A 14,914-nucleotide genomic window follows, 5' to 3' on the forward strand; every position below is an offset into this window, starting at 1 on the left:
TTTTAATATGAAGTAGGTAGCATTTTTGACTCAAAGATCCTTGCTGGAAAATAATATGCATGAATTATAATGTAGTGCGTGAGACTGTGAAGAAAAAATAAGATGGTGGTAAGTTTTTAAGTGCTCCTGATAATGTAGAGCAGAGAAAGTGTAGTAGTGAGGAAAAATCATCAAAATAGAGCTCTTACATGTGTCAGGGAGTTGCGATTTAAGTACTTTTTCTATGTAAAATTTCGATTAGAGAGTATCAATAAATCTTATGATTTCTGTTTTCAACTTGTATAATAGCAAAAAATGGAATCTTCGACACAAAATTAATTAACCTACAAGTAGTTATGGAAAGGTTAAGATGAACATGGTCCTCTTTTCCCGATTTCACGAACGCCAATAAAATTCAGAGAAACGAAACTACTTGGGATCAACATTTTACTGAATGTGCAGTTTCAGTACAGTAGAATATTTCTTTTAAACACTGGTCTGCTCAGAATTAAAATAGATAATTGCTTGTTGTCATTCACTTAGAATGAATTTTTATACCTGTGACAATTTAAGAATGAGTCATTTTCTCTCTTTACAGTTTGAATTTCCTTAAAAATTTAATTTAAATAGAGGTACTTAGTGGCAAAAAGTGTTGACTTAAAATTCAAAAATTTTAAATTCTACATGTATTGTTGAAAAAGTTCTGATTTCAAAAAAATTTGAGATTTGAACAAAGAAAAGTTCATATTTGAGAGTAATTAGAATTCTATATTATTAGACTTTTAAAATGCAACCTCCCAGTAAAAATTATCAAAACTTACCCTTCTAAAATATCCCATTGACTTAACGTTGAATTACATTTTACATAAGGAGAAACTAAGCAATGGTAAAAGTTAAAAATCACACATCTTAATTGCAATATTTTAAAATATCCACCATTAATCTATTTTGTTTAAAGAAAAACAAATGAATGTTATTGTTCAACATAATTACAGAATGTTTGGAATAGAATGAAGAAAGATCAGTAAAAATATCAAGAAATAATGTTCACTAGTTTTTCTTTGTAAATATAAAATTAAGATGAAAAATCTTTCGCAGATCAAGATATGTTTTTTTTATATTTTTTTTTAACCATTATAAGGCAATAAAGATTGGTTTGGGTGAGTGTTGGAGAACAATTTTTTACGAAAGGGGTTCACTTTGATGTGCAGACAAATACGATCAGAATCGGAGCTTGAATCAGTTACTTCATAAGAGCGTGTACAACAGCTTTTGCGTTCAAAGACTTCAAATCAGTGTAAGTCTGTCCTGTTCCCACAAAAACGATCGGCTGACCAGTAATGTAGGTCATGGAAATGGCTGCGCCCACCTGTGAATAAAAGCAGATTATTAAACCATGTCTTGAAAAGAAGGAATTATTGGAAGAAGGGTTTACGCATTCTGACTTTCAAGATTTACTATTGATGAAAAGAAGGTCAATTTTTACTAACAATCCAGGTGAAGAAACTACGGTAAGTTGTCAGCTCTAAAAACTCGAAATTGACAAGGGTTGTCAAAGTTACGAAGCAAATAATCTTGTATTATAATGATTTGTGTACTGATCTCAAAAATGAGATGGAAAAGTGAAAAATGGGGAGTTTCAAATTTGGAAAAGCAACAGCTAGACGGCGTAAGTCCGCAATCACATATATCGTTTGCGGTGTCTGAAAATCTCCGCCTCTACATAATTTTTTTAAAGGAGAACAAATTGACATCATTCCTTGAAGTTTTTGCAGAATTTTCTTCGCATTGAGAAGAAAAATCACGGCAGTTTTAAAGAGTTGCCGTTGAGTAGTTTCCAGTTAAAAAAATAAAGTACGACAGGAAGTTTACGATGTCGCAAACCGAGTTACATGATTGCCAACTTACAGCGTCGAGCTATGCTGGTGGTAGTGAAAGGGGCCTCGTTTTCTTTGTGATGCTCTATGGCCTAAAAATATTTTAATTTCAATTTTAAGGTTCAAAGTATTTGAATCTGTGATCACATAAAGAAGTAATAGAATAAAATTGCGAGTTAAAAAATTCAACGCTTCCTGTTAGCGAGGTGAAAAAGCGAGAGGTGTTGGGGGGCGACAATATGTAGTTACATTTTGATGCCTGACGCAGTGTCTCTCCTATCTCACTATTTGATTTTATGGTCATTTATTCCAAAACAGCTCACAAAAAGTTAAAATGAAAAAGTTGATTGGCCGGAGAAAATTCTTCAATATAACCCTCAAAATTAAGATAACTAAAATCACAGGGGAAATGACCTCCTCGTCTTTCAGTTAATTGAGAGGAGCGGCGAACGATAAAAATGATTTCCATGCATATTTGCGGATAAGAATATTTCCATGGGAGGAGCACATAGCAAAATCGGGACAGTATCCGAGGATTCAAGTTGTTTTTGACAAAAGGATTTTCTAGGGGTCACAACCTTTTGCAAAAAAGGTCCAACAGTAAAACTGATCAAAATGATATTTAAAATACCTTATCATCAATAGTATCAAACTTTGTGAGCACAATTCCATCGATGAGATGTGGATTAGCAGAGGAGGAATGGTCTGCCATAGCTTGGTTGAATTTGACCAACTGGTCCACAGCTTCATTGCCCACCAAAGCTTCTCCCACAAACAGCACAAGGTCTGGCTCATTCACTTTCACAAGCTGGAGGGATGAAAATACAGAATTACTCAAGGAATTGGTATGAGACGTAGCATGAGAGTAAAAATTACACAGTCATCTTGAATAGTTTAGTAATAAAGAATATGGTAAGAGGACATCCACCTTATAGGTCTGTTGAAGGCAAAAGAGAAAGTCAAGAGCATAAATTTTCTGCCGGTGAAATCGCACAAAGATCACATTAGGCACATCATAAATTTCTGACACCCACTTTTTATCGCACAATCTGCATTGTTTGTAGCACGCTTTTTCAAATTTACCACGTCTGCGAGCAATTTTTCTTGGTGGCCAGCCGTCAGATTTTCCTGCGGAGAGACTCCAAAAAAACTCGACTGCTTGTAGAACTTCATACTATTTTCCTCCGAAAGAAAGGAAGGGCAGGGGGGAAGGGGGATATAAAAAAGACAAGTACAAACTCTACGTATTAGGGGTGATTTTCGTCATAAGAAGTATGAACACTATGAATACCCTAAAACCTAAGAGCAAATCTATACCTTGGTTAATGCTCTCATTAGTGGCTCGTTGTCCTGCATCCGCCCAGCTGTATCAATCAAAACCACATCAATTTTTGAGTCCCTTGCGTAACTAATGGCTTCTAATGCAATTCCAGCAGCGTCTTTGCCTGAAATGAAAGTTATATTCATAGAAAATTTAATAGGAAAAAAGAATGCAAAAATAACTTCACAAAAAGAAGAAGTCAAGTTTTTTTACTTTAAGAAATGGTGATTTATAACCTCATGGAGCCGACATACTATGAATGGTTTTAGGATTTTAATGCTTATCTTCATTCGGCATTAACACCCAATCTTTTCCCTAAGAATTTGAGCGATGATAGCTATGGGCATTTTTGAAAATTACTGTACCTTTTTATGAATGAAATGAAATTTAACTATTAAATCACTTCTTACTCTGAGTGCAACTTGATTATTTTCGTGCTGTATTAAATACACAACCCTTGTCTAACTTTTAGCTGCTCAGCGGTCCGATTATTGAAACTAAGTCAGCCCGACACGACAAGACATAGCCCTATCTCAACCATGCAATATATCGCAATTCGATGTCTTATCCGGCTGGTTTAAATTTCAATAATCGGCCCGCTGGAGGAGTAATTTCTTAATGTGTCAGATCAATTAGGCGGTCCTAATGCACTATTGTTGGAGACGAAAATCCTACTCACCATAGCCTTTTTCGTAAAGTTGAACCATCTGCAAGCCATTGTGTTTGGCGGGAGGGTGCAATGCATTCAGATGACGAGTGTGGGTTCTCAACTGCTCGACAGCTCCTGCTCTGAAAGTGTCGCAAGCTGCGATCAACACTCTTAGATTGTTCTCTATCAGCCAGAAACAAATCTGAGGCAAAGAAAAACTCTCATCAACTACAAAATGGAAGATATAATCGGACAAAGCAACAAAAACTCTAAAAAAAAAAAAAAAAAAAATGAAACAGGGGGTACTGTACAGATAACAGAGTCTGAACTTCAAGACCGCAGATTTCAACAGCAACAATGCAAAAGAGCTGGTCAAAAACAGGGCCTTTTTGTGCCCCTTTTTGACGAAACTCAAGGATTTTAAAGAGTTGGTAATTTTAGGCATTAAAAAAGGGCACTTTCTTGACAGGCTCTTCTCACTCATGTTTCCCCTTTTGCTTGAATGAGAAACAATGGGTCTGTTGCAAACTTATGCTAGAACAAAAATAGGAGTTGGTTCTACAGTAAATGTCTCAAAAATCACGATGAGCGCATCGGCAAAGTCTGAAATGCACTCATAACTTCACAATCTGCCCAAGAAATTTTCGTTTTTTGAGCTTCCCGCTTCAAAAACGATACTACAGCAAAGGTGAACATTTTGTGAGAGGAGTCTTTCCATCGTCGGAATTATTCATCATGGCCGACGATTCCGCAGTTCCGCGCGTAATTCGAGGAGAGATCAAGGTCAATCAAAGCGGGCGAGGTAAATAGGAGCGTAGACATGCCGATTGTTATCTGGTCTTATCCTGGTCAGGTGTTATCTCTTCCCGTTACTTGTGTTTTGGCGGATTAGCGTCGGCCATGATGAATATTGTCGACGATGGAACGACTCCTCTAACGAAATGTTCACCTGTGCCGTAGTATCGTTTTTGAAGTGGGAAGCTCAAAAAAACGCAAATTTCTTACGCAGATTGTGAAGTTATAAGTACATTTCAGACTTTGCCAATGCGCTCATCATGATTTTTGAGACATTATCTGTAAGAAACAACTCTTATTTTTGCTCTAGCAAAAGTTTGCAACAGGCCCATTTAACACTACATCTTTGACATCTTCTAATTTTTCTTTGCTGTTCCATGACTACCCGGCAAATATTTTCAACTGAAAATTTAATTTGTTTTCCTTCAGAAAAGTAAAGCATCCCTGGAAATGTTGAAAAGTTGCAATTCAGATACAATGTTTTGGAGTTGAGTCATCAAAATGCTTCAAAACAGAATTTCTCTGTTGTTAATTGTATTTTATGAATGATAATTGATTCAATATACAGCCACATTTAATGAATTTTAGATGAACTTGAAGGGATTTAGAGTTACTTACTTTTGTCAATGTAATTACTGATTCTAGATTTGCACACAAATAAAGTTAAGGTGGCAGTATGTTGTTGGTGTGTCAAAAACATTGTTAAACTAGGTATTTTCTACAGAGCAAAAATTGACTTACCTTGGCAAGGTTTGTTGATTTGCCAACACCGTTTACACCACAAAATGCCATTACAAATGGACGGCCCTTTGCCCGAGCTTCGAGGGCATCTCGCAGGATATCTACGCGCCGTTTTGGAGATAAAATCTGCACTAATGCATCTGTCAAGGTTGCTTTGACTGTTGATGTAACACTTTCGAAAGTTCCCAATACCTGAGGACCGACAGAAAATGTAGATGAGAAAGGATTTACAGCACAGTATCCAAAACAAAAGTTTGAATCTATACCAGAGACCTATATGTTAAAAATTTCTTATTTAATCAGTTCATCGTTCAACACCGCAATGTGCCGGCTTTGCGTTCGCGTTCGCGTTATGGAACCCGAACGGAAAAGGCTCCTAATGAGTTTGGGTTTTTGATCGTGAACCGTTCGCGGAAAGGTCTCGGTCGGGTTTTCGATCCCGAACGCATTGTCAATCGAATCGGTTCGAAATTCGGAACTTGAACGAATAAGCGGCCGACTGCGTTTGAGTTCAAATAACTCATACCAAAGACCTGACCATTGCTATCAGTTCAGCTATACTAATGCCATAACTCATAACGCCGCTTTTCGTTATGCGTTACAGATCTAGAACCTCGCCCAGCTCCGTAGCGTTCAGAGTTACTCTATGCCGTGCGGCCGTTGATGCTCTGCACCGGTCGTCCCTCCCCCTCGTCTCTCACCCCGCTTCACGCTGCCCGTGGCCCGCTGTTTTCCCAGTGCATGCCGCGTTTGGGTGGATCATCTTTTTACCTGTAGACATTTTTTTTAGGGCTGTTTTCGTTCCCACCCCCTAACTCGTTCCATTCCGCTTAAAAATGACTCATTGCCAGTGAAAAAAATTAGATTGATGGGAACATTTTAAGCTTTGCCTACTCGAGGGTTTATAGTCGCTTTTACCCAAAATAATGGTTCATATAGAGGGACATTAAAAAAGCTTTGCAAAAATCATTTTTGTCTTATTGACTTAAATTTCTTGGGTGCTTCGCAACTATTTCTTACGGTAGAATGCAAATATGATAGCTATTTTTTGCTACGACATCAGGTTTTTTTTTTAAAAAAAATTGAAATTTTCCTTGAAAATCGCGATTTCTTAATGAAAATTCAAATTTCACAAAACCATCCGTGTACTTGGAAAGGAGCAAGACAGTATGTAAATAAGACACCTATAAAAACAACAGTTGTATGTAAATATTATATCGAAGGCTGAAGTACAGAACCCTTCATCTCCTTTGCTGTGTTTCAAAATATTTGCTCCCATTTTATTTTTTTTGGAGAGGAATAAGCCACCCATAATAGCTTGAATTTTTTAGGGAATATGCTGCTTATCGAGAAGTAAAATCACGGCAGTTTTCGAGACATTAAGTCGACTAGTTTTTCAATTAAAAATCAAGTATATGAAGAGAAGTCTGCAACGTTGCTAACGGACATACGTGGTTTCGCACCTTGGCCATCGATATGGCTCAAAACATTATTCTTCTTCCTTTGATTATGCATTTTCTTCGAAAACTCGGTCACATCACTGGGTACAAGAGAAAAATGATTGCAGAGGAAGAATAAAGATACGAGAAAATAGAAGTAAAACAAAATGTTAACATTAACCGCTGTTTGTTATGCATCATACTAAATTGAGTCGACGAACAATTTAAATTTCTGGCACATTGGTTTGCATAATTAACTGCCTTTGACCGTGCAGGGGTCTAAAAACTGCCTAACGATAGTGTAGTTCGAGTTCCGAATCGCTATGAGCACACTTGTGTTTTTTTCTCACAGCTGCGTCGTAAATACATTTCTCTCCTGTTTTTGTTTCATTCTATCTGAATGAATAAGTAATTATATCCTCATTTAATTTCCTTTCCCTTTCATTTTTTGTACTATCTGTGTCCATTTATAATTATTATTTTAAAATAGCCTTCCTTAGTATACAGTTGATGCCTCAAAAAATGAACAAAGGATAGCATAAGACACAAATTGCGGAACGAATTTTCTCAGTGGTTACTGTTATCACGCAAACTTGCGGGGACTGACCGCCGCCTGCCGAAAAACAATATGCGCAAGGGAAGCAAGCCAGTCGTCCGGGCTCGGGAAAGCTGAACTCATAACGCGCCGGACTCTTTTGAGTTATGGTTTCTGAACTTGAACGAAAAGGCACGCCTTTTCGTTCGAGTTCGAGTATTTGACCGAGAAAGCGGGGTGTCGCGTTTTCGGTAAAGATTTCAATAGCGAAGCATGCAGTATCCGGTCCCGATCATTAACGCGACCGCGTAGAGGACGGATTCCGTTTGCTACCTGAATCTGTAACCGAAAGACAATGGTAAGGGTTACCGATCATGATTTCGAACGCATCCCGCCCGCTAATGGGTCAGCGGTACGGAACTGCTCACTGATGCCAAAGATTGTAACGAATACGGCTTGAGGGAATAGATCTCTGATCTATACATTGAAAATTGTTAATATCCTTGTTATGAGTTACTTTCAGTGATTTTCATTGAACAAATAATGTTCTAAAAGAAAGTTTAATGGAAAAAATACACAATACTGCTTAAATTTACACCTTGTTTAGTGGCCTATTGGGGAAATTAATAACTGGCAATGTTGCTGCACACATTAGGGTAAATCACATAGAAATCTCAACTTTTCTTTTAGTCGCTGATCAACACTGTTACTTACCTTGCCTTCCAGCTGAGCTGCAACGGAATCACAGAGTTTTACAGCAATATCTGCAGCAACATTTTTACCGATGAGATGATCTTTAAGTTTATCGAGTACTGGTAACATGTCTTCTTGCGAGAGGCTTTTGCTTCCGACAAGACCTCTGAAAAATACAAAAGAAAATTTCATCATTATGGTAGAAGTGCAAAATAATTCATGGTGTGGGATCAGAATTACATTGCTGAGCTGAGAAAAGCACACAATTTAATTAAGAAAATAAATAATTTATTTACACTTTTTTCTGAACAAATTTATAATTTTTGATATTTTACGTTGAGCAGTTTTCATTCAAAAAATAAAGTACGACAGGAAGTCTGCGACGTCGCAAACCGAGATGATAGTCACACTGTCGATATAAGCCATCAGTTATTACGTAGATAGGAGCTTTTAAGGATGAGCCAGGAACAGTAGTTCTTCATTGAAAAATGCAGTCCAATTCTTTTAATTCAAACCAGGAGTTGCAAAAAACTTTCAAGGCCAAAACCTAATTAAAAGTTGCTTTTTTACTCCATTTTTGGTTCTTTCAAAATCTTCGAGAATTCTTGGTCTCCAATTTTCTGACATATTTAGTGCATTAATTTTAGAGGAGTTTCTTGGCAATTAGTAATATGTAGCTGCTGCTTAATGTATCATCCTATGAAGGACCCTAGATCAAATTTTCCACGAGTACTAGCTTGTAAGGCAGCTTGTTGAGAGAAATTTACTGTATCATCGTGACTTTATTTTGATAGAGCTCCATTTAATGTACTCGCATTTCTTACACGGTACCTCAGACAAGACAGATAGACACCTTTCAGATGAAAAAAATTACGACCACTTACCTGAATAAGGAAAAAACACCTCTAGATTTTTTGGTTTCGGTGACAGCAGGTTTTGCTCCAACTTCCTCTTCATCCTCTTCTTCGGTTTCTGAATCTGACTCTTCACTTTCGATTTCGATGTCACGGATGCCACCAACCATCTGACCAACCATCTACCAGACAAAAAATATACCTTTCTTAGAACCAAAAGTATCAATCACTAACAAATTAGTTTCAATTTAGATCATGAACACGTCTGATTGATATTGATAATTTTTCTCTTTCCCATTGAGCTGCGTGTTTGGAAAACTGTTGGAGTTGGAAATTACACATATTTCAAGGGGGGAAAAAATTGGACGAAAATGTATTACCTATGAAAAAACTTTGTGAGGCATGTTCATCTCTACCAAACAGAGACTAGCAGGCAAACTGGCAATACTTAAGCCAATTTCTTTGCAACATTAGAAGCTACTTAAAAATCCTATGTTCCACATTTGATTTCAAAGTTTGCACTTTTTAAGTAGGAAATCGTCTTAAATTTTAGTAGTACTTAAGGCATTTTGAAGTTCCAAATCCATCTCCGGCTGAAATTTTCATAAAACTCATGCAAGCAAAATTTCTCTCAGAGAGATATGCTGTTTAGTGCACTAATAATGGGTCCAATTAGATCCAGTACGCGTCTGCAGTTACCTTCATGATTAATCTTGACTGGTGTTGGATTAAACAGCGTATCTCTTCAGGGGAAAATTAAAAAATAAAACTTGATGAAAGTATAACATTACATTTTGATCAGTTGCCAGTTCCTTTTCAGATTCTCCTTCGGGTGGCTTATCTTTTGTCCGTTCCAATGTTGCCAGATCACTACTTTTTCCACTTAGGTCCCAAACACGTTTCGCTTTAGGCTTTTTGCCTCCTTCATTTGGCTTTGGACTTTTTCTGCAAGACAAGAAAAAAAACTTTCGGAAATTAAATTTTTTTAAAGGAAAATATATTCCTGGGAAAGAATTTTTATCTACCATAAATTTTCATTAATTTTAGAATACTACTTCGAATGGTTCCAAATGAATGTTACTGAGACCTATGAGGTATCGATTAGATTTTTATGAAGAGGTATATCTTGTCTGATGTATTAATTTCAATGTAATATTTGAGTTTCAAATCCAGTTGGTTTTGTTCTCAACATTCAGAGAAGAAGAAAAAGCGAGCTCTGAGAAGATGACATCTAAATAATGAAGGAGGTTAGTTATCACATTAGGCAAAAGTAGACACTATTTTATTAGGAATCGTAGGACCTCGACTAAAATTAATTACTGCTGTTCCTCTTTCAATTTTGAATCGTTCAAATTTAGACAAAAACATATATAAAAGCAAACAGAAGATAATTTAGCTTGACAATGGCGGAGATTCTATGATCATTCCAGTTGCTTCTGTGGAATTATAAACCCCCAAAATGTAAATTTTAAATACCTACAAACTAGACATTTTTCCCATGAGGGTTACATGCAGCTGAATTTGAATTTTGAACCCTTTATGATATAAACTAATAGGTCTTGGATTCTGAGGGACACAAATTTATACTGAAGCTTTCATAAAAAGATGAATGTTCCACATTTTCTCCTAAAAATTTCGAAATTTAGATAATCATTCTTTCAAGAACGAAAATATTGATGAAGTAAGGAACATAATGCCTCAGTTCAAATTTTAAAAAAAACAAAAAATACGTTGTTACAAATAAGTAACACCATGCCATGGAGGATTTCGTAAAAAAGCTTTTATGTACATTATTATTTTATAGTAATACGTAAAAATTAAGTGTCCATGCCAAATAAGTTTACACCCTTTTAGACTGCAAAATAAGATTTGCCATCTTGACTCTGGCATTTACATTTAAGAGTAAACTGACATCACAAGGTCTTCTATCACACGTTAAAAATGCATATACTTTTTTGGCGTTGATTCTGCATAACTTTTCACATTCACTGCAGACATGGGAAAACATTATCATCTTCAATATGAACATATTTTATGATAAAATATGAGTGAAGAGAAAAATTGGTACTAACTTTGGTTTTTTCATGGTTGGTGACCCCAACTTTGATGCTAGTTTGGCTCTGTTCTGGGCAATTACCTCTTCTGTCAGCTCACCATTCACACTTTTCTCTTCTTTTACCGGTTCTGGAGCTTTCACCGCAACTGGTTTTTCTGAGAAGACAAAAACACCAAGATATGCGATATGAGACAAAAGCAAATTTTCTTTGGAAGAAGGACAACAACCAAGATGAGGCCAAATTTCAGAGAGTAAAAAAAAAAAAAATAATGTGGTGATTTACTAAAGATAAATTTAAAATGTATGGATTTTGCTTTTTTTCTCAACAAAAGACTCAGTTCAATTCAGTTTTGACATATGAGTCCAAGGTGGCACCTCTTGATCCAACACAATCTGTTACTTAGTTGAATACAAGAAAGTATCAGTAAGTTGCGATAAAAGTTGATGGAGAAGGCGTGAGGCAAAATCTGGCTAGTGTAACTTTCAACAAATGCTCTTGCCAGGGAAGTTGCTTGTAATTTTATATTCCAGTAAGTTTATTATCTTTGAGGTTTTGACTTGCAATTTGCGTAGGTACATGGAATAAAAAAGGACTAAGAGGAAGAAAAACAATTTTAAAATCACAATAATTTGTTTTAATTTTCACTGACTTGCTCTTTCATTTTTTTTCCAACGATTCCTAGTTTGATTGACTTATTCTATTTTAATTTAAAAACACCAAAACTGAAAGAAAATGTTTAAACTTTTTCGTTACACTGCGAAGCATCTAATTTCCTTCCACTACCTAAAAGTTTTCAATAGCCATCAAAACATCTACTGTAGCCAAAATCTCAAATTTATTACCTTTCTTTTTGTTTTCTTTGTTATCTCCTTTTCGCTCAACCATTGATCCGACAGTCTTTTTGGACTTGAGAGAGTCTTCGTAAGATCGCATTGGCTTTTGCGCACGGGCTTGCAATTTTCCCCATTCTTCGGCAGCTTTGTAAACTGCTTGGAAACCGTCCGCGAAAGGAAAACTCTGCAAACCAAAAAATTAAAAGTTATTAAATGCCTTTAAATGCTTTTAAAGAAAGCATACAAACATTGATAAGGGACCAAAATAATCCGCAATGAAAGTGGTGCCTATGACCAAAAATTAAACACATAGCCAAAAATTATTCCATTTCTTTTGATTGTAATGCACATTGTGGTCTTCATTGAAAAAGGAACCTTGCATTTTTCTCGAAACTATGTTTCTACTATTGTAGACTTCAAAACACCTTATCATCAGTTTAGTTTGGTACTTTTTGTCAGTTTTTGTTCAAAAATATCTGGTGAACTCTCTTCTGTACTCTTGTAGCAATAAATCAACAGTGGACTAAATTTCTAGTTTAACCTCTTATATTCTTTGAAGTTTTCACAGAACTTTTCTGGCACAGAGAAGAAAAATCACATCAGTTTTTCAGAATTGCCATTGAGTAGTTTTCCAATTAAAAAATAAAGTATGACGGGAAGTCAGCAGGGTCGCAAACTGAGATACGTGGTTTGGAAGTTTCTCTGTCAATATTGATCAGCAAGTGCTAACAAACTCTTGTTCCTGATTGATGTTAAGCAGGGCCCAAAAAATTATCTTTCATGATGGCCTTCTTCTGAATGAAAGGGGGACCATTGGGAAATCCCAACAACTGGTAAACGGACCGCGTTTAGCACAAAGAAATGAAGCCACATTAGCTATTGTCAAATTTAACTGGGCAATTTAAATTTTTACAAGAGAATGTGTGCGCGAATTCCTTTGAAAATTTTAACAAATTTGCTTCACGCTATGCAGAAAATTCACTAGGATTTGCCCAAAAATCTCCACAATAGTTTTCATGTAAAAATTAAAATGCCCAATTAAATTTGGCAATTGCTGATGTGGCTTGATTTCTTTCTGCTCAGTGCGGTCCAAATATAATTTGAATGGGTGAAGGGCCCACTTTGGTTTCATCAAGATGTAAAAGATCAAGATCAAACTTTACCTGGTAGATGGCTCCTTTCGACAACTCATTCTTGAAAGCATCTCTAAAGCGCAAGTGAACATCATCGAGGAATTTGTCTATGTACATTAGCTGCAAGATTTTCTGGTAAGCAGCGACGAACACAAGTTCAAACTCATTGTCAAGCTTGTATTTTATGGTCAACGAATTGTGATCATAACTGTTATTGCCGGTTCGCTCCTGAAATAATAAAATAATGAAAAATGAGAAAGTACTTCCACAAGAATTTGCTAGATGACAACGGCGTAAGTTCCGCAATCACATATCTCGTTTGTGGTGTCTAAAAATCTCTGCCTCTAGGTTATTTTTTAAGGAAAAACAAATTGACATCATTCCTTGGAGTCTTGGCAGAATTTCCTTTGCACAGAGAAGAAAAATCACGGCAGTTCTAAAGAATTGCCGGTGAGTATTTTCCCGTTTAAAAAATAGAGTAAGTATGACAGGAAGTCTGCGATGTCGCAAACTGAGTTATGTGATTGCCGACTTACACCGTCGATGAATTCATGGCTTGAAGCTGTAAGTACAGACTAAATGTAAAATTGTTACAACTTGCATCAGATGAGCTGGCAGTTGATTACTTTTGACCATTTGTGTGGCTGACTGATGGGCATCATGTACCGACGCCAGTATCACTGTCTTGGAAGACCATATTATTGGAAACAATAGACAGCTGATTGAGCATTATGCAAAACCCATTGATCAATGGAGGTAGTTTTAAAAAACAGCATTCGCACTTGGATACTTCAGCAAATCTGGCATCATTCTTTGAAACACTCTCTTCAAGTAAATCTGTTTTGCCTAGTAATTCTGACTGACCAAATGTAAGTAAACATACTAAATTCACCTTACCCAATCATGAATGGGTCAATGTTTAATTCAGTTGAAGTACAGACAGTAACTGCTGACTGAACAAAAGGTTGCCTTAGAATTGATGAACAAGTTCAACAGATGTTTATACTTAGGTATAAACAAAGCAGCAGTCATGTGGCCCAGAAAAGCAATCTTTGTACAGACTGTTAAGTGATTTCATTCACTTGACTTGCTCTTACAAATAGACGCTATTAGTGCCACGTCACAGAAAAGCCATATATATAGATTTTTTCGCATTGGTAGCATTGAAAGAGGTTATGCCAATGTTATTGTTTGGATCCAATTCGATAGTAATGGAGAATCCTATTATGATGTCGCCGCGTCTATGGGATTGCAGCTAAAGCTGAGTAAACAAGGCCATAATTGAGCGTATGGGCCGTTCAGGAACTTAACCTCAATAACTGGAAAACAGAAGTATCTCAACAATCTACCAATACATGCTTCTTTCCAGGCAAGTAAGAAACTGGGTACGACAATTTTGCAGTAGCAGCTCTGATTCTAACCGCAGACCTGTTTTTACAGCATCATCGCATGGCGATCGTAAGAAAGGCCTCTCTACCACATGAAGTGGTCATGGCATGATGATGGAGTAATGCTTACAGTACAATATTCTTCGAAAGACAGTCATGCGTGTGACAAAATAAGAAAGCGAAGTTACCTGCAATATAACAGTTTTTATCAATGCGTTGACTGAGGGTGAGAATATTTGACTGGTCCCTTGAAAGCACCACAACACTATTCCACCCTTGCTGAAAATGGTAAATAAATCCAACATTTTGTAAAAGTAAAATTAGAAAATTAGTGGCACACGAAAAGTATAAAATTATAAATGACAGCAGCTGTTGAAAGCCCAATTCGTATCACGTCACAATATTGGAAACTGAAAAAAGAAAGATAAGGAAAGATAACATGCAAAATAATGGACGAAGTAGGGGGAGGGAAAGAGACAGAGATAGCCAAACAAGATCTGCTCTTCAACCCCCACCATACACCCCAACTTCTACCATGGGAGGGGGAAAGGCAGGAGGAGTGCAGGACATACGACTTATCGAGTTGAAGATGACCGCTACCAAGCTTTATGGTCAATTTT

The 14,914-nt window shown here is 36.6% G+C and overlaps 1 protein-coding gene across 1 annotated transcript; it reads right to left on the minus strand.

Moving 5' to 3' along the window:
* Positions 1 to 228: 228 nt before the first annotated feature.
* Positions 229 to 14,723, minus strand: SrpRalpha (signal recognition particle receptor alpha). The gene is made up of 12 exons (XM_019053364.2): positions 14,483 to 14,723; positions 12,937 to 13,134; positions 11,783 to 11,957; positions 10,956 to 11,094; positions 9,675 to 9,828; positions 8,914 to 9,065; positions 8,051 to 8,195; positions 5,363 to 5,554; positions 3,857 to 4,028; positions 3,174 to 3,301; positions 2,488 to 2,664; positions 229 to 1,348 (listed from the first exon to the last, which is right to left on the minus strand). The coding sequence occupies exons 1-12, from the start codon at positions 14,597 to 14,599 to the stop codon at positions 1,223 to 1,225; spliced, it is 1,875 nt and encodes a 624-aa protein (XP_018908909.2). The 5' UTR covers positions 14,600 to 14,723; the 3' UTR covers positions 229 to 1,222.
* Between the last annotated feature and the right edge of the window lie 191 nt (positions 14,724 to 14,914).

Source organism: Bemisia tabaci, chromosome 8, assembly GCF_918797505.1.
Source record: "Bemisia tabaci chromosome 8, PGI_BMITA_v3".
Classification (NCBI taxonomy): domain Eukaryota; kingdom Metazoa; phylum Arthropoda; class Insecta; order Hemiptera; family Aleyrodidae; genus Bemisia; species Bemisia tabaci.

Bases quoted from the DNA above. Each gene is read 5' to 3' on its own strand.
- SrpRalpha (XM_019053364.2), bottom strand. From the start codon at position 14,599: ATGTTGGATTTATTTACCATTTTCAGCAAGGGTGGAATAGTGTTGTGG. The intron at 11,095-11,782 runs GTAATAAATTTG...TTGTCTTCTCAG, and splicing joins CAAAGAAAACAAAAAGAAAG to AAAAACCAGTTGCGGTGAAA. The intron at 4,029-5,362 runs GTAAGTCAATTT...TCTTTGCCTCAG, and splicing joins AATCAACAAACCTTGCCAAG to ATTTGTTTCTGGCTGATAGA.